Genomic DNA, 25,904 nt, shown 5'->3' on the forward strand with positions numbered 1-25,904 from the left:
TATTTTATCTTTGAACCGCTTCATGTCTGCCACATGTTGGGTCGCGCACACATTTTTCAGACAGGGGAAGTGAGCTGCATCACCACCGGCAAGTTGCGTCTCCCACAATGACAGCTTCAACTTGAAAGAACGTATGCTGTCATAATACTGCGTGACAACTTTGTTGCGCCCTTGCAGCTGTTTGTTCAAGTTATTCAGGTGCTCTGTAACATCCACCATAAATGCAAGGTCCGGCATCCATTCTGCGGAATGAAATTCTAACACTGGTTTGCCCTTTTCTTCCATGAACTGTTCAATTTCTTCTCGTAAATCAAAGAAACGCCTCAGCACAGCACCTCGGCTTAACCATCTTACCTCAGTGTGGTATGGCAGGCCATAGATGTGGTCTTTCTCTCTGAGAAGGCTGTCAAACTGACGGTGATTCAGGCTTCTGGATCGGATGAAATTAACAGTTTGGATGACCACCTTCATGACGTTATCCATCTTTAATGACTTGCAACACAAAGCCTCCTGGTGCAAAATACAGTGAAAAGTCAAAAAATCACGTCCTCCATTTGCAGATTGCACTTTCTCTCTGAACTTTGTCACAACGCCTGCTTTTTTCCCGATCATTGAGGGCGCACCATCTGTAGCCAGGCTGACAGCGCGGGACCAGTCCACTCCGACCCTGTCCAGCGCGCCGACGAGTGCGGTAAAAATATCAGCTGCTGTCGTTGTATCTGTCATCGGCACCAACTCCACGAACTCCTCGGTGACGGTCAATGTGTCATCAACTCCGCGGATGAAAAAATGGCCAGTTGTGCAACATCTGTAATGTCCGTGCTTTCACCAATTGCAACCGAAAACGCAATAAATGACTTTACTTTTTGCTTCAACTGGCTGTCCAAATCCACCGAAAGATCGGAAATCCTGTCTGCAACTGTGTTTCTTGTCAGGCTGATATTTGCAAAAGCCTGCCGCTTTTCAGGGCACACAATCTCCGCTGCCTTCATCATGCATGTTTTTACAAATTCACCCTCACTAAATGGTTTTGAAGCCACTGCGATTTCATTAGCAATGAGGTAGCTAGCTTTCACTGCAGCGTCACTGATGTCTCGGCTGTGAGTAAACACAGACTGCTGTTTCTTCAGACCCGCCAACAGTTCATTCACCTTCTCTCATCTCCGCTGTCCTTGAAAGTTGTCATATTTGTCGGCATGAAGACTCACATAGTGGCGACGAAGGTTATATTCTTTCAGCACTGCAACATGCTCTGAACACACCAAACATACAGCTTTCCCATTCAATTCCGTGATTAAATAGGATGACCATTTTTCTTGGAACACTCTGCACTCTGTGTCCACTTTTCTCTTTTTTTGACAGAGACATATTGGGGCAATGAGGGTGCCAAAGCACATAATGTTAAAAGTAGAAGCCGTAATAAATATCGCGGGCAAAACAAAGTAGCTCATTGGCTGCACGTGCTTAACCTACTTGCTCTGTATAAACAGTTTGCTTCCTTAACACAATTGCTATTGCGCCATCCAGTGGACGCAATTGGAACAGCAGTTTATTTTATTGAAAAATTGCAGCGCATTTTTATACTTTACAATGTTTTTTTTTTTGTTTTTTTTTATCATCTCGCGGGCCGGATTAAACCCGTTTGCGGGCCTGATTTGGCCCGCGGGCCGTACGTTTGACAACCCTGGTCTAATCTTTTCTTTGTGCTGCCAACCTAGGCTGTAAACCCCCCCCCCCCTAAGATCCTGAATATTCGATGAGGGGGTGTGTACTTCTGGGTAAGAACAAAACGAAAAATGTAATATATTTCAAGTTTTCCATTATTCCATGTCCAATTTTGAAACAATAAATGAGAAAACAAGTAGATTTCTGAAATTCCGTTTTTCATTTCTGTTTTGATAACGAAACGTACACGGACCCCTGACACCCACCGAGCCATTCACTGGTGTTTGGGCGTGACTTTTTCGAGACTGAATGTACAAAACATTAAGGACACCTTCCTACTATTGAGTTGCGCACCCCCCTTTTTCCCTTGGGAGAAAACCCGTTCTCTAGCCTTTTTATGACCATGTCGACTACCCCCCCCCCCCCACTTTATTAATGAAACTTCCAGCACTTTATTAATGAGTGAACCAAATTGACATCTATTGATTTGTAGTTTGTAGCCACTACCCTACAATGTATAGTATACTTTAGCTCCAATTTACGATCCACCAGCAGGTGTCTGTACCCTTCCTCGAGACCATGACAGAATGAATAACGAGGAATTTAGTACAAATAAGCCATTTTAATAACGACTTGGAAAAAAGCATAACATAAAGAGTACACGCATGCAGGGTATACATGAGCTACACACCTTCAAAATGAAGTTTATTCAATCCTGCACTATTACACAGATGTTTTTTTTATTTTTATTTTTAGCTTTATATGGTACAATGAACTGATTAGTTTTTCACACTTTAAAAAAATATTCCCCTAATACTATGCAGTAGTACTGAACATAACAATGACAAACTGTGCTTCCTGATGTCAGTCTCCAATCAAATTAAGTATTTCAACCAAGGGCCCAGCAACTGATCAAGGAATGTTAATTAAAATAACATAACTCACTAAAAGGAAAGTTGTCTCTCATGCTCTCAAATTCACTTAATAACATATATCCCAATATCCTTTAAGATTTGAGTTTATCCAGATTAAATGTAGAGAAATCTATATTTTTATACAAGGAATGTGTCAAGCTAAAATATGGGAAAGTGGATTGGGATGAAATGTTAAAAATGAAAAGACAAGTCACTGATTTTATGTTAGATCTCTGCATATACACAAGTGTGTGAGGGAAATTGTGAAATTACACAATTGAATACCTAGGCAGTTTTACAGTTTTTGATGAGGACTTTCTACACAATGGCGTTTAAAAATTGGATTCACAGAAATGTAACAGTTCACAAAGTACAGTAAATTGACATGAAGTGATAACTGTCACATCCCTATCATACAGAGAAGAATTCTAGAGCCCCAAACAGGGGGAAAACAATGATGCGAAAGAGAGCAAGAATAGAGGCAGAGCACTGTGGTCTTCAGAGCTACAGTTAAACTTCCACTGCTGGGCAATAGTGAGCTCACTTCCTCTCCCTCAGAGACTTGCGGGCTGCTGGCTTGGCCTTCACTGCAGATTTGGCTGCTTCCTTCTTTGCAGGTGGTGACTTTTTGGGCGCTGGCCGCTTTGATGCCCTGCTCGTAAGCTTTTTGACGATGGGCGTTTTGGGCTTGCTCGCCGGAGCAGCTTTCTTGACTGGTGTGGGTGCCGCCTTAGCTGGAGGGGATGCCTTCTTTGAGGCTGCAGCTTTACTGGTGGCTGCAGGTTTCTTAACTGGGGGCACTGGTTTGTTTGCTGGTGGCACGGGTTTCCTCGCTGGGGGAGCAGACTTCTTGGCTGGCGGTGCTGCTTTCTTAGCTGGGGGTGCTGGTTTCTTGACTGGGGGTGCAGATCTCTTCGCAGGGGCAGCCCTTTTCTTGCCCTTAGCCCTTGACTGACTTGCTGGCTGTGACTTCTTGCTGGGTGGAGGGCGACGTGCTTTAGGTGGTGGCCGCTTCACAGCTTTCCTAAGGATTGTATTGAACAAATACACTGTTAGCAGTGAACCATTTCAAAACCCACTATGTATGACAATATAAAAATATTTTCTTCGGATTTCAGCAACTTGACCTTCGACTCACCTCTTAGGAGGGGGTTCATCATCTGACTCCTCATCCTCCTCAGACGACTCCTCTTCCTCCTCATCAGAGTCCTCCTCATCAGACGAGTCAACCATCTTTCTGCATTTGGCCTTCTCTGCCATTTTCTGCTCTTTCGCTTTCTGTTTTTCTGGGAACAGAATGGCTGGGCTGTGGAATAAGAAAGGACAATCTGAGCCAACTAAAAATAAAATAAAAAAATTAACGGGTATTTCAAGAGTGCAGCCATTTCTGTTAGATCCACGACTGTCTCTCATTACTGCCAGACTGCTGAAATATTCAGTACATCAGAGGTTCAGTAAACATGAATGATAACTGACATGATTTGTAGTGTAGTCAGCATCTTTCTAAACAGAGAATACTGTTCCTGGTACAGAACACAATTGTGTAATGATGTACAGAGGACAGCAATGAACTTCACATAGTAATCTTCCTAGAGTAGTGTTCTACCTGGGGTGGTAAGGGTAGCAGAGCTGGTAGGTCCCGTTTAGCCCATTCCCAGTGATCTGCTCCATCCAGCCCATCATTTTGCACTTCTGCAGGGTCCTCTTCAGGCTGTTCACTGAGGGAAGAGAAGTGCCCAGTGTCAATAAAGCATCTTAACATCTCTGATTCAACCCAGCTAATGAGAGCTCCTGCAGTTGCAGGTAGGTATTCACACCTTGTCAAAGCAGTGGTTCGGTTAGGAGAGTCAGGGACAGGTCTTACCCACACGGTACTCCATGCTGTCCTTGTTTGTCTCTAACAGGAATTTGCGGAGTGTGGTAGTGCTGCAAGTCTTGGGTTCGTTCATGGCCACGATGGCTGTCATGATAGCGTCCTCCAGGGGGCCACCTTTAAGCAGGAACTTGCCCCCTTCCCGCTTCAGCTGTGAGAGGGTAAGAGAGAGTGAGAGAAACACCTCAGAGCAAAGATCTAACATTATAGATGCCAAAGGCCTTTATGTAGTACACTGAATTGTGCATTCCTTTAGTAAAAGACTAACCTGAAATGTTCCAGAGGCACCTTTTCCAGTGATCTGCTCCAGTTGACCCTTGTCCACAGCTCTCACCAGGCCACTCTTTAGGATATCCGGCCTAGGAATGAAATGGGTGACTGCATTGAGAACCTTATTTTAACCTACACCAATCCACACCACTTTGATGGACATCCCACAGTTCAAAAGGTAGTGGGTTCCTTATTTTCAGACTGCATTAAACACACTGTAGATTTGGGTTGTGCAGAAGTTTGCATTACCATGTCAGGTAATACGTCAAGTTAGCATGTTTACGTACTCAGAGAATAACAGGACCCGATCACTGAACCCATCCTCAATCAAATATAGGTATTTACCGATGCTCCACGTTGAGTTGAGGAAAGTGCTGCTCCACATATTTCTTGATCAGGATGTAAGACGCCTCTTTGGGCTCACATAGCCGTGTGATGATCAAGGGCAGAGCATCCCCAAGGGTCTCGGCCTTCAACCCAGGTGCTACTGCCATCGGCTTCTAGTACCAAACCATCAGAATCACAGTCAAACTCAGTTGGTAGAGCATAGCACTTGTAACGCCAGGATAGTGGGTTCGGTTCCCGGGACCACCCGTACTGAAAATGTATGCAAGCATGACTAAGTCGCTTTGGGTAAAAGGGTCTGCTAAATGGCATATATTATATTATATTCAAATTATGTCTGCTAAAAGCCTAATGGGACAATCACATAAATGGCACATTGCTATTGTTTAAGTTTGTAGATAGGTGACTGAAAATACCTACCCCTTTAGCAGTGGGTTTATTAGGGGGCTGCTTCCCAATGGTAAAGCTTCCAGAAAGGCCTTTACCCTTCAGCTGTGCGAGTGAATAAGAGGTAAAGCAACATGAGTATGCAGGCCGATAAAGCACCAGATGCACTGGGTATAGGGCACCACAACAAGTAACCCACAGGTCATCACTAGGCGGCTTCCACCCAGTTACGTGACCCTGCACCTTAGAGGCTGCTGCCCCATATACATAGACTTGAAATCACTGGCCACTTTAATAATGGAATACTAGTCACTTATAATGTTTACATATTTTTGCTTTACTCATCTCATATGTATATACTGTATTCTAGTCTACTGTATTTTAGTCTATGCCACTCCAACATTGCTCATGCTAATATTTATATATTCCTTAATTGCATTCTTTTACTTTTAGGTTGTGTGTATTGTTGTGAATTGTTATATATACTGCACTGTTGGAGCTAGAAACACAAGCATTTCGCTACACCTGCAATAACATCTGCTAAACATGTGTATGTGACAAATAAAATTTGATTTGACAGGTCAAGAACACTAGGATAGGCTGACGCCTAACATTTGCAATTCATGTTAATTCATGGTTACCTGTTTGATGGTGCCCTTCTCCAGCTGCCTCTTGAGAGCCTTCTTGAGGAGGAATTTCCTCTTGTCCAGCTCCAGGTTAGGGTATTTATTCACAATGTACTTCATGACAGAATGAGCTGAGGCCCCAGTCTTCTCCTTGCAGGACTGCAGAGAGGAAATATGATGAGTTGCAGGTGCTGCATTCGTGGGGAGTAAGGGATAACAACATCATAAAAAAGGTAATAAGAGTGTTGTGTACAGACCTCAATAGCCTCGATGAGGATGTCGTCCATCCTAGGCGGCTGCATGGTGGAGGTGTTCTTATTAGTGAGCGTTGCACGTTTGCTTGCAGACATGGTGGCCCAGGCGGGAATGGTCCTTTTAACTGGCTTCTTGACTTTCTCTTTCACTCCATCTTTCTCTCTGCTGCCAAACCACAACACAGCAAGCACAAAAATGTGAAATTAAACATGCATCTACATAGATATGAAAGCAACATCTGCAGGGTATGAGCACAAGCAACTCACTCCTTCTCAGCATCTTCCCCCTCAGCCTTCTTCTCCTCAGTCTTATTTCCAGTCGATTCATCAGGTTTCTCTCCCTCAGGTTTCTCACCATTCTCTTTTGGGTCTCCTTCACCTGTGCCCTCACCATCTCCTTGACCCTCCCCCTTCTTGGCTACTGGGGCTACCTCCTGCTCCTCCTCAACAGAGGCAGATTCCTCAGAGCTGGCATCAGGCTCTGAAAAGAAATGTGGAGGGAGGAAGACAAGAGTGAATGTCAATTCAGCAAGTAGATCTAAAACTTTAATTACATGCCTCTCAACAACAAGAACTCTGAACAATGGGGAGATGTCCGATTCCAATCTTTCCTAAAATAATCACTAATAGGGAGAAAGACCCAGATTCACCAGAATTCCAATCAGGTTCTGTCAATTGGTGACTGTATTCACTCGTAGTCTGTCAATGCTGGGTACCAATATGAATCCCAAAGCATAGTTCCTGTTCATGTCGAGGGTCTTGAACTCACCTCCATCTGGTGCAGCCGAGGGGGGTGTCTCCTGGGGTGGAGTCCCAGCTGCACGACGTATAGGCATGACTCCAAACTGTTGACCATAGAGATGTAAATGATAAATTAAAACATTTCCTCAGCACTGACAGATAAATTATGTATTATCGATCACAATAAAGTTGTTGGATCTAAAGCAACTTAGCAAGACCCAATGGTAACATCAAGCAGTCACCCACTGCTTCTGTATGTGCGAGGCAACATTAATCATGGCCTGTGCATTCATCAAATGCAAGATACTGCTCTTTGCAAAGTACATTATCGTCAAACATCGATAAAACCACAAAGAGTGTGCAATTTTCTATGATGTTTTGGAATGGTGGGGGCATGTAAATAGTTAGCAAAAATGTATATCGGTTAAGATGCACGTCTTCCAGCAAAAATTCTAATATGGCCATTTTGTCCATTGATTTAGGCTACCCCACACCGTAATGGCGCTGCATAGAGCTGATGGTAAATGCACCGAAGTTGCATTGGAAAATAAGACAACGGCGCATGCATTTTTGCAAGAGCTCTAATGTCAAACGCTTTTTGCAGGGACTAACCATGAACAATTGTTAATATTCTTACCTTTTGACTTTCTATGAAGATGTTGAAATAAAAATCGTTTCGCTCTCCTTTCCTTTTTTTTTCTTGATACGTGCCCCTCCCCCTTGAACGTACACGTAGCAACCTCGTGGGGTGTGGTGTCACGTTGTGTGTGTTCTTTGTAATGATGGGAAGTTCGGCTCTTTTCTGAGAGCCGGCTCTTTTGACTCGGCTCCCAAAGAAGAGCCGGCTCTTTCGACTCCCGAACGGCTCTTTATTTAGGATCTTTTGTAGCCTATATTTTACCTTAACTTTGAAAAAAAATCATGGTTTATGTGTTGAAAACCCTTTTGCTTTCAGTGTTTTTATGAGAGACCTTATAATGCCTAATTCTGTGCATTTATTCTGTGACAAAACCACTCTTACATTTGTTTATTTCAATTAAACTTTTTTATTGCACAAATTAACAATAAACTTCAAACAAATCCACAGAACAGAATCAAAACCAGAACCAAACTCCAGCAAACAGCATTAGTCCTCAGGGCAGGTTGGCATTCAGGAAGATCAGATGCCTCAGCTTGGATGGGCTGATAGGCCTGATACGATTTCGCCTCTCCGTGAGTATCTGCCCTGTTTTGGAGAAGATTCTCTCAGAAGGAACTGATGTGGCAACAATACATAGTCTCCCCTCCATCACCTTCACCAGGAGTGGAAAGACTGAGGCCTTGGCCTGCCACCAGCTCAGTGGGTCTTCTGCTCTCTGGATGAGGGGCTCCTCAAGGTAGCTCCTCACCTCCATTATAGCATCAGCTGTCGGATTTCTCCTTGAAGCATCTCCTGTAGCTCTGTCATCAAAAAGCCTCCAAACAGCAGAGGTTTGCTGCTCCTCCTCCACTTGGCCCTGTAATGGTGGAGCTGGCTGGCTGCTGGGGGTGCATTTTGCTGCTGCTGCTGCACTAATCCTCTGAAGAGCTTCATCAACAGCTCTACGATCACTGAAGGCAAGTTTTTTAAACCTTGGATCCAATAAGGTAGTTTCTGAAAGGACAGTGTTGTACTCCATCCGCAGAAATTTGCGGTCCATGGCTGAACAAAGAGCTGCAACTAATTCCTTCACTTTCTGCACAGTTACTGTCCATTGGTTCTCGGCTGTCACCAGCTGCAGACCTTTGCAAAGCAGGAGCATTTTCGAGGCTGTGACATAGCTGAAGGAGAGAAAACAGCAACTTTTAGAATTTAGTTTTTTAAAAGTATGTGGCATATTATACGTGATGCATTATACTGTATGTGTTGTGTTTGCAATGTATAATAGTGACTGAATAGTAGTAGAGAAAACAATGCTTCAATGGTTCTAGGTACCTGTCTGCACTTATCTCCACAGTCACCTCCTGGAATGGTTGCAGGACGGCGCAGACCTCTTTCACCAGCTCCCATTCCTCTTGGCTTAATGGCTCAATAGATGCGTTGATGAGGGCCAGGGTGGAGATGATGGCATCTTTTATTTCAAGCATTCGTTTCAACATATCAAATGTTGAGTTCCACCTGGTGGCACACTCTTGTTTGGGCCTCAGTTCAGGAATCCCCATTTGGCGCTGTGTGGACTTTAGCTTCTGTGCTGCTACTGTGCTTTTGTGGAAAAACTCCACAACAGCCTTCACCTTATCCACGGTTGTTTTGATCACCTTCAGAGCATCTCTAACCACCAGGTTTAGTGTATGCGCCAGACATGGGTGATGGGTCCACTTCAAAACTTTTATGGCTTTGGTGATGTTTGCAGCATTATCACTCACACAGCACACCACTTTGTCCTCTACTTGCCACTCTTTTGCCACTCTTAGTAGCTCCACTGCCAAGTTTTCTGCAGTGTGTCTGTCGGTGAACTCGAAGCAGTCCAGAAGGCAAGATGTCATCTTGTAATCTTCAATAAAGTGGCAAGTGACAGACATGAAAGAGCAGGTTGTTCTGGAGGTCCAGCAGTCAGTTGTCAGGCAAACTGATGGAGCTTTTGTCACCCTTTCTTGCCATAATGCACGTTCTGTGTCATATAGTTTTGGGATCATTGTTTGGGAAAGTGTTTTTCTACTGGGTAGAGTGTATGTGGGATTTAGGGCTTTGACAAAGTTTTTCATTCCTTTGTCCTCCACAATGGAAAAGGGTTGAAAATCAGAAGCTACCATTTTAGCCAACTCATCATCAATACTGTGCTGTTTGGCTGGGGTCATCAGTTTAGGTAAAAACTGACTTATTTTGCTTTGAGTTGCAGTAGGAGAGGTTATACTTGCACGCATGGGGATGGCAGTAGACGTTACAGCAGCTGTTGTTCTGGTATGAGACACACCAGGATCAGTAGATGGTGAGCTGGCTTGCCCTCTCTCCTCTAACTGCACTGTAGGATGGACAGTTCTTGTATGTCTATGCAGGTTTGTGGTGGAACCTGCTCTTATAGTGACCTTCGTTTTGCAGTGAAGGCACTCTGCTTTCTTGTTCCCAATATCTTTAAACTGCAGCCAGATGCTGCTTCGCTTTCTAGTGTCACTCATAGTTAAACGACACGACAATGCAAGACGCACACACGCTCCTCAGTCCGCTCTGTCTCTCTCTTCACTTGCAGTGGAGTCAAGTGGTGTGTCTGCCCCGCCCCCTCTCTGTTTACACATCCTTAATTCTCACGTGAATGCCGCATGCTGGTCGCCATGCTGGCCAATCATAACAGACCTCTGTGAAAGTGAAACCTAAGCAGCGAATGGGCAAAAAACTGGGAGCCGGCTCTCACTCGATGCGAGCCGGCTCTTCTGATTCACTACAAAGAGCCGGCTCTCAGAGCCGATGCTTGTGCGCATGACCCATCACTAGTTCTTTGTTGGTTCTTGCTATGCAGAATCCTTGGGACGTCCAACTCTGACGTCACCCCATTGAAGTTAACATTTACAAAACTGTTAATAAGGTAAGGGTTATAGTTAAGGTAGAGGTTAAGGTTAAGGTCAATGACTGTTTATATGACTGGATAAAGCCATCGACCACTTGACACCATTCATTCCTATGTTAAGACTCAATAAGCATTGAAGCCAAATGAAGTCAGTTAAGACAAGTACTGGTAACTGCATACTTGGGAGTTTGTCTGAAAGTGGTCTTGCAAAATAAGTGGGTGGATCGGATCAACAGCTATGGGTGTAACATCAGTGGGTGGATCAACAGCGACGGATGTAAGGTAACATCAGCGCTCCATTATTAGTTAGACCAGCCATTGCAGGTGCACTGGGGCTCAGTTTAATGTTTACATAGCAGGTTAAGAGAATTAGCGTAGCAGGTTAGGATAATTAACATGGCAGGTTAGGAGAACGAGGTTATGGTCAGGAAAAGCGTTTGACTTGTAGTGCAGGCCAATTAGCCACGCCAAATGGTCTTGAGTGGCAACAAATCTGTCCAATTAGCTGATCTGATTTCCATACATCACTTGTGGACACGCCCACTTTCAGACTATCTATGCAGTTACCCATGACTCGATTAAGATTATGTCTCATGGAGACATAATGGTGCGTTCAAGACAACTAGGAACTCGGAAAAATACGAGGACAAATCATGACGTCAATGATCTCCAGATCGGAAAGTCGGCGCTCTAGAAAGAGGCTCGAGGTCCCGAGTTGGATGACCATTCCAAAACAAAATCCCAGTCGGAGCTGATTATTATATATATTTTTTGAGTTCCCAGTGGTCTTGAATGCACTGAAGTCCGACATTTCCGAGTTCCCAGTTGTTTTGAACGCGGCATATCATGCCCAGTTTGAGCTACTCCAGGAAGTGACGTTGCAGGCTAGCCCAATGCTGCCCCCTCTCATTGAGTAACTCAAATTGAAGGCCGACCGGAATACTGCAGGATTCCATTAGCAACTAAATTATCCTTATAACTTCTTCTGTGTGCGATTAGAGGAAATTATTGGTTCATGATTGTCATCGAAAAATGTTTTGTTTACACGAAGTTTGACCACGAAGATTGCTATTTTTCTATTCACTATAATGGGGAATCATGTCGTTTTCTGCTAACAATGCCTGCAGTACCGCGGCCACCTTTGAACTTCCGTGGCTTCAATGAGAGGGGCGGTCATTCTTCCCTTGTAAGGGAAAGTCAGTACAGTCAGTAGTGTAAAGTACCTAAGTAAAAATACCTTAAAGTACTACTTAAGTAGTTTTTTTTGGGTATCTGTACTTGACTATTTATATTTTTGACAACTTTTACTCCACTACATTCCTACAGAAAATCCTCCATACATTTCCCTGACACCCAAAAGTACTTGTTATATTTTGAATGCTTAGCAGGAGAGGAACATTTTCCAATTCACGCACTTATCAAGAAAACAGCCCTGGTCATCTGTGCTGCCTCTGATCTGGCGGACAACCTAAACACAAACGCTTCCTTTGTAAATTATGTCTGAGTGTTTGGAGTGTGCCCCTGGCTAAACAAAACAATTGTGCCATCTGGTTTGCATAATATAAGAAATTTGAAATTATTTATACTTTTACTTTTGATACTTAAGTGTATTTTAGCAATTATTTACTTTTGATACTTAAGTATATTTAAAACCAAATACTTTTAGACTTTTACTCAGGACAAGTAGTATTTTACTGGGTGACTTTCACTTGAGTCATTTTCTATTAAGGTATCTTTACTTCTACTCAAGTATGACAATTGGGTACTTTGTTCACCACTGAGTACAGTATGAAGATCTGTATGCTTCCCAGACGAAACATTCGTGCATATATTATGAGGACTTCTGACGTTTTTGTTCGTTTTGGACTTCAGCAAGGTTTTTTTCGGCTGTTGGGGCACACGAAATGTTTGAGGCAAGCCGAAGTCGGTAGCCGAAGTCTACGCCCCCTTGTCTGCGATTGGTCGACAGTAGACGGATTCTTCAATGAAGTGCCCGTTGTAATTCAACAAGAGGACTCGTCCTCATGCAAATTTAGACTATTAGATCTAGGCAAAAACGTCAAAATCAATGTCTTGAGTTATCTTGCATTAATTCTGACTATTTTGAGGAAGCATATACTGGCTACGGCGTCTCAAAATTGACAAACAGTACTATTGCCGTTTTTTTCTTGTTTTTCAAGTGAAGGTCATTTAAGGGAGTATGTAAGCACACTCGTTGACGTTGGTTCGAACTGAAGCATGCTGACGCCTTATTATTAGGCGATGTCATGGCGACGTTGGGTCGCTAAACACGCGCAGAAACAAACGGGTCTAACGGTAGTCTCGCGCCGAACTGCGTATGTGCAAACCATTCAAGTTACTCCTTCACTATAAAGCTTTTACGAAAATGAAAACGTGTCAGTTTGCACGTTTCACGAGGTTGGAGTAAAAACATGTTCAACTACGTAAGACATTGACTCGAATCTAGGTTGTGCCTTTAGATTTTGAGAAAGTTCAGGAATAATTTCACTTCACTCTGACTTCTCAAAACCAAAACCCCGGCCTGGTCTGTTTAGCAAGCGTTCCCGGAAGTCTCGCGATGTTGCGCCTCCGGGTTTTGAAACTCTGTGGTTAAGGCACAGATATTTATAACTAACCCCTTGTCCCAAGGATCCCGGATAGCACTAACCGTTCTTTAAGTCAGTGGAGAACGACTGCCCCCTCTCATTGAAGCCACGAAAGGCTGACTGCTGTACTGTAGGCATTGTTTGCCGAAAACAGGAACCCCCACTATAGTGAATGGGGAAATGACAATATTCGTGTTCAATGTTCGTGTAAATATTAGTTTTTCTCCAAAGACAATCATGGTACCAATTATTGTTTCTATTACATCAGATGTCCTTGAACCAATATATATTTTTTTTTATCACACAGAAGATTATAAAGATATTTTAGCAGCTAATGGCAGTCTGCAGTACCCCGGTCAGCCTTCAACTTGAAATACTCAAGGAGAGGGGGCAGCACTGAGCTAGCCTGCAACGTCACTTCCGGGAGTTACTCAAACTGCGAAACCTGGAACACCACTTGTGGATCTGGAACGCATAGACACATTCTGAAGGCGCTGGTGTGTTCCAGAAAGGTAGTCACACTGTACAGATGATCAGATCTCAAAAGGCCTCGAGGTGTGGGTAACATCTTGGGAACCACATCAATATTATATATAGCAATCCTCTGATGTGCTCATGAAGACAACCTGAAATGCAACTAGAGCATTTGAGGGATTGTCGCAAGGCACGCGGTGGAGAATTAAGATCTACAAATCACCTTGTATTCATCCCAAATAACTACTCTTAACTAAATGTGATCAAAGTACGAAAATATGTGCAGCATCTCGCTCTGGTCGATCCCCTCGAACGGCATTACTTGCGTTCCATCCTGTGTAAAATGTGGATACTCCATGCTCTAGGCTCTGTAACCACTTGGTGACTTCTTCACTCACCGACCGAGACAGCAATTTATAGACATTTCAGTATCTGCTAGAATGTGTAACTTTACCAATGCACTAGGTGCTTCCTGAGACATGAAACACTTCTCCCAGGTGTTGTGATCTCAAAATCGGTTTAGCATGACGAAATGCAGCGACCTGGCTCGCAAGACGACCTACTGCAACGCACCCAATGAGTACTTATTTGGGATGCAAGGTGATTCATAAACCAGTGATTTTGCAGTGCTGTGCTCAACCCAATTCCATTGAATGCCAATGTTGTAAAATGCTTTTGAACATCTGAAAGTAAGAATGTAGCAATTCTAATTGAAATGCTGCAGTATATTATCTGGGATATGCCCCTCCCAGATATGCTTACCAGGCACTAGACAGAACTGTTCCGACCCGAGGTCGAAACGCACAGCTGCCTGAATGTGGACAGCACTGTAGAAGGGCCGGGTTATGGCTGGGAAAACGTACCTCAATCCAGGGATGGAAGATGTTGCTGTACTAATTATCCCATTATCTAAAATGATGAATTGAGAAGATTGAAATACTGCTCGTTTTTAATTTTAAACTGTCCTTATGTCTATAGCAGAAGCCACAGCAGCCATTTTGGAATGGCATGTTGAACAACAAAGGAGACCAATTTGCTGACTATCCTTTGTTGGTCAACCGACGTGTCATTCCAAAATGGCTGCGACATTCCGACCTGAGAGGTTCAGACACAGACAGAAAGGGTTAACCCAGACATGTCACAGGGGCTATAAAGCTGAAGCATCCGTTTAGAACGTTTTCTCACCACCGAATATGGTAGTGAGATGATGTCCAGTCGCGAGTGGGAGAGGATGCAACTAGGTGAGACTGGGCCGACATTCTGCTAATTTTCTGATCGATGAAACATCTGATCTCAAAATTCTGTTCCCAAAACTAAAATACGTTACGAACACAGTGCACTAAGTTTGAAAGACTTTACGCTTTGCCAAAGTTTTAAAAAAATCACGTTGTTTTGAAGGAGTGCAAGGTCAACTTGAGTTTGTGCACATGGGTACTTAAGAGGCATTCTATTACATATGCAAATACATGCTACGACGCGCCAATATGATCTCGCTAGTGCGTGCTTGGCTTTGCCTACCTTCTTGCTTGTTTTGCCCACTATGCTTAATTTGCTCTCACTGTAAACGACGCAGATTAACTATCTTTGGTTCAGATGTATTTTCTGCCTGAATTTCATGTGAAGACAGGTCTATTTACATTTCAGTCATTTAGCAGACGCTCTTATCCAGAGTGACTTAGTGAGTGCATACATTTTTCATACTGGCCCCCGTGGGAATCGAACCCACAACCCTGGCGTTGCAAGCGCCATGCTCTACCAACTGAGCTACAGGAGGCCTATCTAACCAGGCACCAGAAGTCACTGTGGACTACAGTGTAGGCCTACTTGATTGTAGCAGAATAGGGTTAACTCATAGATAGTTAGAGTACGCAACATTGTATCTGTCCCATTATGGCTCTGGGCCATTGAGGCCAGCTCCATTTTCAAGTAGTCAATTTTCATCTACTACTTCTATTAGTTGGTAAACAAACTGAAAGGGTGTACAGTCGTGGACAAAAGTTTTGAGAATTACATAAATACTAATTTTCACAAAGTCTGCTGCCTCAGTTTTGATGATGGCAATTTGCATATACTCCAGAATGTCATGAAGAGTGATCAGATGAATTGCAATTAATTGCAAAATCCCTCTTTGCCATGAAAAGGAACTTAATCCCCCAAAAATATTTCCACTGCATTTCAGCCCTGCCACAAAAGGACCAGCTGCCATGTCAGTGATTCTCTCGTTAACACAGGTGAGGGTGTTGACGAGGACAAGGCTGGAGATCACTCTGTCATGCTGATAGAAGTTAGAATAACAGACTGGAAGCTTTAAAAGGAGGGTGGTGCTTGAAATCATTGTTCTTCCTCTGTTAACCATGGTTACCTGCAAGGAAACACGTGCCGTCATCATTGCTTTGCACAAAAAGGGCTTCACAGGCAAGGATATTGCTGCAGTTAAGATTGCACCTAAAATCAACCATTTATCGGATCATCAAGAACTTCAAGGAGAGAGGTTCAATTGTTGTGAAGAAGGCGTCAGGGTGCCCAAGAAAGTCCAGCAAGCGACAGGACCGTCTCCTAAAGTTGATACAGCTGCGGGTTCGGGGAACCACCAGTGCAGAGCTTGCTCAGGAATGTCAGCAGGCAGGTGTGAGTGCATCTGCACGCACAGTGAGGCAAAGACTTTTGGAGGATGGCCTGGTGTCAAGAAGGGCAGCAAAGAAGCCATTTCTCTCCAGGAAAAACATCAGGGACAGACTGATATTCTGCAAAAAGTACAGGGATTGGACTGCTGAGGACTGGGGTAAAGTCCTTTTCTCTGATGAATCCCCTTTCCGATTGTTTGGGGCATCTGGAAAACACCATGTCCGGAGAAGACAAGGTGAGCGCTACCATCAGTCTTGTGTCATGCCAACAGTAAAGCATCCTGCGACCATTCATGTTTGCGGTTGCTTCTCAGCCAAGGGAGTTGGCTCACTCACAATTTTGCCTAAGAACACAGCCATGAATAAAGAATGGTACCAACACATCCTCCGTTGGCAACTTCTCCCAACCATCCAAGAACAGTTTGGTGATGACCAATGCCCTTTCCAGCATGATGGAGCACCTTGCCATAAGGCAAAAGTGATAACTAAGTGGCTCGGGGAACAAAACATCAACATTTTGGGTCCATGGCCAGGAAACTCCCCAGACCTTAATCCCATTGAGAACCTGTGGTCGATCCTCAAGAGGCGGGTGGACAAAACCCCCCCCACAAATTCTGACAAACTCCAAGCATTGATTATGCAAGAATGGGCTGCCATCAGTCAGGATGTGGCCCAGAAGTTAATTGACAGCATGCCAGGGCGGATTGCAGAGGTCTTGAAAAAGAAGGGTCAACACTGCAAATATTGACTCTTTGCATAAACTTAATGTAATTGTCAATAAAAGCCTTTGACACTTATGGAATGCTTGTAATTATACTTCAGTATACCATAGTAATATCTGACAAAAATATCTCGTAACACTGGAGCAGCGAACTTTGTGAACACCAATACTTGTGTCATTCTCAAAACTTTTGACCACGACTGTATACTGCCACCTCGAATGTGTTTGAACAGGTATAAATCCAAGGTTGGCGATTTACTGCCAATGTTTGCTCATTAATATAATTCATTGGCTGACTGCACCGGATGACCTGGATGTAATTATGTGACCCTTCCTTAACACACAGGAAATCCCTGTTCACTACTTAAAAATGGTGAAAGTCCTCAATGGCGCTGCCCATGCTAAAACAGACTTTTGGGCACTAGTCCTTATCTCTATGGGTTAACCTGAGTCTCCCCAAGATTAGGTCATCCCATACCTGTGGGTTAACACATGAAGCTACCAATGAAATCCTATCCAATAAGTATTTGTTATCAAAACTGGTTGAATATTTCATTTCCCCAATGGTTGGTTTCCTTCAGTTCCATTCTAGAGTTCAAATACCATACTGGTTTCTAGTCTGTCAAAATTAGAAATCATCTGAAATGTGATCAAAGACAATGGTAGATACAGACTTACCCACTTACATTTCTGCAGGCTGTATGTGAATGCCCTCTGCAGAGGTTTCCTCTCATCCACTACAGTGGAGTATAACTTCAGTTCAGTAACTACACCTGAATCAGAGATCACAGATCACATGAGCATTACATAGGAATGCTGGCAAACATCATAAGGCTATTTAAGACATGCAAGATATTACTTGTCCTACCACAATCATGCCCCATCTTACATCAGGCTCAACTAGTTCATTACAATATTTCCTCACTCTAATACAGGGTATAAAATAAGATAAGGTCAATCCCTGTTGAGGAAAAGTTACTGTCGCTAATTCACTTCAACCAAGGTGCATGAATGGAGAAAACTGGCAACTCTTAGAAGTCAATGGAAGTGGACTAGAATTATATTTATTTATTAGAAAAGGTTCAATAATAGAGTATAGTTGTTCTAGTTAACTTCATTGTCCTCCAAGAGTTAATTCGTACACTATATATACACACAAAAGTATGTGGACACCCCTTCAAATTAGTGGATTTGGCTATTTCAGCCACACCATTTGCTGACAGGCATATAAGAGTACACAGCCATGCAATCTCCATGGACAAACATTGGCAGTAGAATGGCCTTACTGAAGATGTGGCACTGTCATAGGATGCCACCTTTCCAACAAGTCAGTTCGTCAAATTTCTGCCCTGCTAGAGCTGTCCGGTCAACTGTTAAGTGCTGTTATTGTGAAGTGGAAACATCTAGGAGCAACATGCCGAGCAGCCGCACACAAGCCTAAGATCACCATGCGCAATGCCAAGCATCGGCTGGAGTGGTGTAAATCTCGCCGCCATTGGACTCTGGAGCAGCTGAAAAGCGTTCTCTGGAGTGATGAATCACGCTTCACCATCTGGATGAATCTGGATTTGGCGGATGCCAGGAGAACGCTACCTGCCGAATGCATAATGCCAACTGTAAAGTTTGGTGGAGGAGGAATAATGGTCTGGGGCTGTTTTTCATGGTTCGGGCTAGGCCCCTTAGTTCCAGTGAAGGGAAATCTTAACGCTACAGCATACAATGACATTCTAGACGATTCTGTGCTTCCAACTTTGTGGAATACAGTTTGGGGAAGGCCGTTTCCTGTTTCAGCATGACAATGCCCCCGTGCACAAAGGGAGGTCCATACAGAAATGGTTTGTTGAGATCGGTGTGGATCTCCCGCAGCAATGTTCCTACATCTAGTGGAAATCCTTCCCAGAAGAGTGGATGCTGTTATAGCAACAAAGGGGGGACCAACTCAATATTAATGCCCATGATTTTAGAATGAGATGCTCGACAAGCAGGTGTCCTCATACCTTTGGTCATGTAGTGTATATTTTACAATTCCTATACTGTAGTCTCATTTTAGAGATGGCACATAACACTGGCACACTTTTAACACAAAATTCACTTTCAACTTCAGACTGCATTGCAAGCAATGTTAAAACAAAGTAAAAAAAAATCTTCTTGTAGTGCAAACATCACCACTCTACAAAATAACCACCATTGATTGCATCTGCTATATTGTTTTAAATACCTTTTTGTCTTTAATGTATTTACAGGCTTTTAATTTGCTGTGTAGGTCTGAAGTATTACAAGCACTTCATGTTCAGCAACCCTGGCATTTGCTTTTTAAACTTGCGTTTTGCTTATTTCATTTGAATGCATCTATTGTTCATTGTTGTTGTTTATTTATGTTCATGTGATGTTCTTTTGTGGACTGATTTACATTGCTTCTTGAACGCATACCGCTGCCTCTTGGGAGGTTTACGTACATATCACATAGAGAGCAAGCCAAAGCAGAGGAAACACTTCCTGTGGTTAATCACTGATAACCTTTGACCACTGATGTCTTCAGTTGTCCCTGTGCATTCACTCTCTCTGCCTTCCCCTTCATTCCAAAACAACTTTTTACCCTGTTTTCAACCAAACAATGTGGAATCCAGGGAGGCTATTTATTTCACAATTATTATTATTGTTATTATAATTAATATTGTTATTTCTATTCATCAATGTTCTCCTCATTGTGAGCATCTGCAAATGTTAAATAAACATCCATATTTGCAGTCCTTAAAAAAATAATAAATTAAAGAGTCCGGAACCTATGTATCTTTAAGTCTCTTCTTAAAAAGTAACAAAAGAAAAGTAAGTTAAAATGTAAAACAAAAATATTTTCTATGTATAATACAGGTATTTAGTGCTTCCGCCATTAGAATTCAAACACAAAATGGCGGCATGTCTCAGAACCATAACGCAGAAAAAATTCCCGCTATATACATGTTGTTCTGCCCGCACGCATTTTGTTGGTTTGTCCGTTTGTTCTGCTACGAGGATGCAGTTATTCTATGTAGCAACAGCTGGCCTCTTGTCCTGGGGGCTTGCAGCAGCCACCTGCTCCCTTGTCAATTATCCTCCGACTCTTCCTCGGCCTCCCTCAGCCAGGTGAAGAAAGCGGTTACAGACTTGAGAGCCACACCCTTGCCCAGCTGCTCCGCAGGGTCCTTGCTGGTCTCCCACTTGTAAAAAGCGTCCTCCGAGATGACGTCCTCATCATACAGACAGTCAAAGAACATCCGGAGCAGGTCTGGAGAGACAGAGACAGAGGGGAAAGTGCTATAATAACCAAATCCCATGGCTTAAAGCAAGACTCCTTAATTGAAACGATAATAAATTGGCTCCCCGCCTACATTTTGGTAAAAAGCTGAGGGATGGGCCTAGAGAAATGTAACCACTCAAATTCATAGACAGAGCTACACTACCAGTCAAAAGTTTGGACACACCTACTCGTTCAAGGGTTTTTCTTTATTTGTACTATTTTTTTACATTGTAAAATAATAGAAGACATCAAAACTATGAAATAACACAAATGGAATCATGTAGTAACCAAAAAAGTGTTAAACAAATCAAAATGGGTGGTCCTCTGTAGCTGGGTGGTCCTCTGTAGCTCAGCTGGTAGAGCACGGCGCTTGTAACGCCAAGGTAGTGGGTTCGATCCCCGGGACCACCCATACACAAAAATGTATGCACGCACAACTGTAAGTCGCTTTGGATAAAAGCGTCTGCTAAATGGCATATTATTATTATTATTATTAAAATATATTTTATATTTGAGATGCTTAAAATAGCCACCATTTGCCTTGATGACAGCTTTGCACACTCTTGGCGTTCTCTCAACCAGCTTCATGGGGGGGGGGGGGGGCTGCAGTCACAAAAACCATCAAAGTGCAGTCACAAAAACCATCAAGCGCTATGATGAAACTGGCTCTCATGATGACCACCACAGGAATGGAAGACCCAGAGTTATCTCTGCTGCAGAGGATAAGTTCATTAGAGTTACCAGCCTCAGAAAATTGCAGCCGAAATAAATGAAATCTGTCCTTTGGTCTGGAGTCCAAATTGGAGATTTTTGGTTCCAACCGACGTGTCTTTGTGATACGCGGTGTGGGTGAACGGATGATCTCCACATGTGTAGTTCCCACCGTAAAGCATGGAGGAGGAGGTGTTATGGTGTGGGTGTGCTTTGCTGGTGACACTGTCTGTGATTTATTTAGAATTCAAGGCACACTTAACCAGCATGGCTACCACAGCATTCTGCAGTGATACGCTCTCCCATCTGGTTTGGGCTTAGTGGGACTATTAATTTGTTTTTCAACAGGACAGGCTGTGTAAGGGCTATTTTACCAAGAAGTAGAGTGATGGAGTGCTGCATCAGATGACCTGGCCTCCACAATCCCCCGACCTCAACCCAATTGAGATGGTTTGGGATGAGCCGGACCGCATAGTGAAGGAAAAGCAGCCAACAAGTGCTAAGCATATGTGGGAACTCCTTCAAGACTGTTGGAAAAGCATTCCAGGTGAAGCTGGTTGAGAGAATGCCAAGAGTGTGCAAAGCTGTCATCAAGGCAAAGGGTGGCTATTTGAAGAATCTCAAATATATGTTTAACACTTTTATGTTTACTACATGATTCCATGTGTGTTATTTCATAGTTTTGATGTCTTCACTATTATTCTACAATGTAACTTTTGACTGGTAATGTACAGTGTGGGAAAAAAGTATTTGATCCCCTGCTGATTTTGTACGTTTGCCCACTGACAAAGACATGATCAGTCTATAATTTTAATGGTAGGTTTATTTGAACAGTGAGAGACAGAATAACAACAATTATAGACTGATCATGTCTTTGTCAGTGGGCAAACGTACAAAATCAGCAGGGGATCAAATACTTTTTTCCCTCACTGTATGTATGCAAGGACTAACCATCCATGATATCAACATTTGAGTTTTAACCATGTTACATTGTTTACAAACATTGGAATAAAACAAGCTTATTTTGGGATCTAATGGGGTAGGACAGTTCAACTAAGCTCATGAGGGATTTATAAGTTATATTATTCAATAATTAAATGGGTATATATCATTAATTTATAAGTCAAAAAATGGATGTAGCAACTAAGGATTCTAGCTTTAAATGAGTCTCAATTTTCATAGTAAGTTGGTGAAGAAATTCTTTTTATATAATAGCAATGGCTGCAGGAGATAAAACCATAAAAGGATGTCTTCAGGGCGGCAACTAGCCTAGCGTATAGAGCATAGGTTCAATAACCGAAAGGTTGCTGTTTCGGATACCCGAGCCGACAAGGTGAAAAATGTGTCGATGGGTCCTTGAGAAAGGCACTTAACCCCAATTTGCTCCAGGGGCGCCGTACTATTATGTCTGACCCTGTAAAACAAAACATTTCACTGCACTGATGTGGTGTAGTGGTCTAAGGCCACTACATCGAAGACCTCCTGAGTGGCGCAGTGGTCTAAGGCACTGCATCGCAGTGCTAACTGTGCCACTAGAGATCCTGGTTCGAATCCAGGCTCTGTCGCAGCCGGCCGCGACCGGGAGACTCATGGGCGGCGCACAATTGGCCCAGTGTCGTCCAGGGTAGGGGAGGGAATGGCCGGCAGGGATGTAGCTCAGTTGATAGAGCATGGCGTTTGCAACGCCAGGGTTGTGGGTTCGATTCCCACGGGGGACCAGTATAAAAAAATAAATAATAATAATAAATAAATAAATGTATTCACTAACTGTAAGTCGCTCTGGATAAGAGCGTCTGCTAAATGACTAAAATGTAAAAAAAATGTAAATGTGTATGTGACAAAAAAATATTTTAGTTTTGTCAGGGGAAAAAAGTACATGTAAAATGGTTCTGTACAGGGTGTGAGACAGAACTGCGCTTTATCTTTATAGTGAATCTTGAGGTTTAACGTCTGAGTGGGATGTTACTTACTAGGAGGCTGATCCAGTGTGACTATCAGCGCCTGAAGTGCATAAAGTGCTTGTAGCTGTCGCTCAGTGTCTGAGTTAAGGTACTTGAGTAATACGGGCAATCTCCTCTGAATAATGGCTACATCCACTCGACAGGAAGTGCTTTCATCTACACAAGAAACAAAGATGGAGAAAATTGTTGTGAGCTGCTCTAGCTATATAATATATAAAAAACAACAGAGGACTGTCCCAAGCTAAAGGAATGACAGCTTACCTTTCACCGCTGCCTTACACACAGCAGTCATCAGAGCTCTCAGGAACGGAGACGAGCTCATCTGAGATTCATCTAGATTTGCCTGGGATGTGGAGGACAACAAATCAAATCAAATGTTATTTGTCACATGCGCTGAATACAACAGGTGTAGACCTTACAGTGAAATTTTTACTTACAAGCCTTAACCAGCACTTAACCAACAATGCAGTTTGAAGAAAAATAAGTGTTAAGAAAAAATAGATAAGTAAAAAAGAAATAAAATAATAATAATTAAAGAGCAACAGTAAAATAACAGTAGTGAGGCTATATACAGGGGGTACCGGTCCAGAGTCAGTGTGCGGGGGCACAGGTTAGTCGAGGTAATTGAGGTAATATGTACATGTGGGTAGAGGTAAAGTGACTATGCATAGATAATAAACAGAGTAGCAGCAGTGTAAAAAGAGGGGGTGGGGGACAATGCAAATAGTCCAGGTAGCCATTTGATTAGCTGTTCAGGTTTCTTATGGCTTGGGGGTAGAAGCTGTTAAGAAGCCTTTTGGACCTAGACTTGGCGTTCCGGTACTGCTTGCCGTGCGGTAGCAGAGAGAACAGTCTATGACTAGGGTGGCTGGAGTCTTTGACAATTTTTAGGGCCTTCCTCTGACACCGCCTAGTATAGAGGTCCTGGATGGCAGGAAGCTTGGCCCCAGTGATGTACTGGGCCGTACGCACTACCCTCTGTAGTGCCTTGCGGTCGGAGGCCGAGCAGTTGCCATACCAGGCGGTGATGCAACCAGTCAGGATGCTCTCGATGGTGCAGCTGTATAACTTTCAGGATGTGAGGACCCATGCCAAATATTTTCAGTCTCCTGACTGTCTTGGTGTGTTTGGACCATGATAGTTCGTTGGTGATGTGGACACCAAGGAACTTGAAGCTCTCAACCTGCTCCACTACAGCACTGTCGATGAGAATGGGGATGTGCTCAGTCCTCCTTTTGCTGTAGTCCACAATCATCTCCTTTGTCTTGGTCACGTTGAGGGAGAGGTTGTTATCCTGGCATATTTCACTCCCTCCTCTCTACATTTTCTTCATCTGTTTCTGCTGCTAAGGCCACTTTCTACCACTCTAAATTCCAAGCATCTGCCTCTAACCCTAGGAAGCTCTTTGCCACCTTCTCCTCCCAGCTGAATCCTCCTCCCCCTCCCCCCTCCTCCCTCTCTGTGGATGACTTCGTCAACCATTTTGAAAAGAAGGTTGACGACATCCGATCCTCGTTTGTTAAGTCAAATGACACTGCTGGTCCTGCTCACACTGCCCTACCCTATGCTTTGACTTCTTTCTCCCCTCTCTCTCCAGAATAAATCTTGCGACTTGTGACAGCCGGCCGCCCAACAACCTGCCCGCTTGACCCTATCCCCTCCTCTTCTCCAGACCATCTCCGGTGACCTTCTCCCTTACCTCACCTCGCTGATCAACTCATCCTTGACCGCTGGCTATGTCCCTTCCGTCTTCAAGAGAGCGAGAGTTGCACCCCTTCTCAAAAAACCAACACTCGATCCCTCTGATGTCAACAACTACAGACCAGTATCCCTTCTTTCTTTTCTCTCCAAAACTATTGAGCGTGCCGTCTTTAGCCAACTCTCTTGCTATCTCTCTCAGAATGACCTTCTTGATCCAAACCAGTCAGGTTTCAAGACTGGTCATTCAACTGAGACTGCTCTTCTCCGTGTCACGGAGGCTCTCCGCACTGCTAAAGCTAACTCTCTCTCCTCTGCTCTTGTCCTTCTAGACCTGTCTGCTGCCTTTGATACTGTGAACCATCAGATCCTCCTCTCCACCCTCTCCGAGCTGGGCATCTCCGGCGCGGCTCACTCTTGGATTGCGTCCTACCTGACCGGTCGCTCCTACCAAGTGGCGTGGCGAAAAGCTGTCTCCGCACCACGTGCTCTCACCACTGGTGACCCCAGGGCTCAGTTCTAGGCCCTCTCCTATTCTCGCTATACACCAAGTCACTTGGCTCTGTCATATCCTCACATGGCCTCTCCTATCATTGCTACGCAGACGACACACAACTAATCTTCTCCTTTCCCCCTTCTGATAACCAGGTGGCGAATCGCATCTCTGCATGTCTGGCAGACATATCAGTATGGATGACGGATCACCACCTCAAGCTGAACCTTGGCAAGACGGAGCTGCTCTTCCTCCCCGGGAAGGACTGCCCGTTCCATGATCTCGCCATCACGGTTGACAACTCCGTTGTGTCCTCCTCCCAGAGTGCGAAGAGCCTTGGCGTGACCCTGGACAACACCCTGTCGTTCTCCGCTAACATCAAGGCGGTGACCCGATCCTGTAGGTTCATGCTCTACAACATTCGGAGAGTACGACCCTGCCTTACACAGGAAGCGGCACAGGTCCTAATCCAGGCACTTGTCATCTCCCGTCTGGATTACTGCAACTCGCTGTTGGCTGGGCTCCCTGCCTGTGCCATTAAACCCCTACAACTCATCCAGAATGCCGCAGCCCGTCTGGTGTTCAACCTTCCCAAGTTATCTCACGTCACCCCGCTCCTCCGCACACTACACTGGCTTCCAGTTGAAGCTCGCATCTGCTTCAAGACCATGGTGCTTGCCTACGGAGCTGTGAGGGGAACGGCACCTCCGTACCTTCAGGCTCTGATCAGTCCCTACACCCAA

General features: G+C 43.9%; 3 protein-coding genes across 11 annotated transcripts in view; all 3 read right to left on the bottom strand.

Annotated features, from left to right (window-relative positions):
* Window positions 1-2,269: 2,269 nt before the first annotated feature.
* Window positions 2,270-7,812, bottom strand: LOC311138499 (uncharacterized protein). 3 transcript variants are annotated; one of them, XM_084173204.1, is made up of 12 exons: window positions 7,713-7,812; window positions 7,104-7,179; window positions 6,602-6,815; window positions 6,338-6,500; window positions 6,096-6,239; window positions 5,488-5,559; window positions 5,068-5,222; window positions 4,721-4,811; window positions 4,444-4,603; window positions 4,186-4,297; window positions 3,718-3,885; window positions 2,270-3,603 (listed from the first exon to the last, which is right to left on the bottom strand). In XM_084173204.1, exons 2-12 carry the CDS (start codon window positions 7,168-7,170, stop codon window positions 3,120-3,122), a joined length of 1,830 nt encoding a protein of 609 aa, XP_084029330.1. In that variant the 5' UTR covers window positions 7,171-7,179; window positions 7,713-7,812; the 3' UTR covers window positions 2,270-3,119. The 3 variants fall into 3 exon arrangements, with proteins under 3 accessions (XP_084029330.1, XP_084029331.1, XP_084029332.1); XM_084173205.1 differs by having other exon boundaries at window positions 2,271-3,603; window positions 6,338-6,497; XM_084173206.1 differs by lacking the exon at window positions 7,713-7,812 and having other exon boundaries at window positions 2,271-3,603.
* Window positions 7,813-8,108: 296 nt separating this feature from the next.
* On the bottom strand, window positions 8,109-10,445 carry LOC311138505 (E3 SUMO-protein ligase ZBED1-like). Its single transcript, XM_084173213.1, has 2 exons — window positions 9,030-10,445; window positions 8,109-8,875 (listed from the first exon to the last, which is right to left on the bottom strand). Exons 1-2 carry the CDS (start codon window positions 10,208-10,210, stop codon window positions 8,209-8,211), a joined length of 1,848 nt encoding a protein of 615 aa, XP_084029339.1. The 5' UTR covers window positions 10,211-10,445; the 3' UTR covers window positions 8,109-8,208.
* An 8,779-nt stretch (window positions 10,446-19,224) lies between these two features.
* The window catches only part of LOC311138490 (eukaryotic translation initiation factor 4 gamma 3-like), an 83,209-nt gene continuing 76,529 nt past the window's right edge, over window positions 19,225-25,904 (bottom strand). For all 7 annotated transcript variants that reach the window (XM_084173189.1, XM_084173188.1, XM_084173186.1 and 4 more), the window contains exons 34-36: window positions 23,232-23,313; window positions 22,980-23,126; window positions 19,225-20,286 (exon numbers count right to left, since the gene is read on the bottom strand). In XM_084173189.1, coding sequence (XP_084029315.1) covers window positions 20,105-20,286; window positions 22,980-23,126; window positions 23,232-23,313 — 411 coding nt within the window. In that variant the 3' untranslated portion in view covers window positions 19,225-20,104. The remainder of the gene's footprint in view (window positions 20,287-22,979; window positions 23,127-23,231; window positions 23,314-25,904) is intronic.

The sequence above is a fragment of the Coregonus lavaretus genome (assembly GCF_964263955.1).
Source record: "Coregonus lavaretus genome assembly, chromosome: 12".
Lineage (NCBI taxonomy): Eukaryota > Metazoa > Chordata > Actinopteri > Salmoniformes > Salmonidae > Coregonus > Coregonus lavaretus.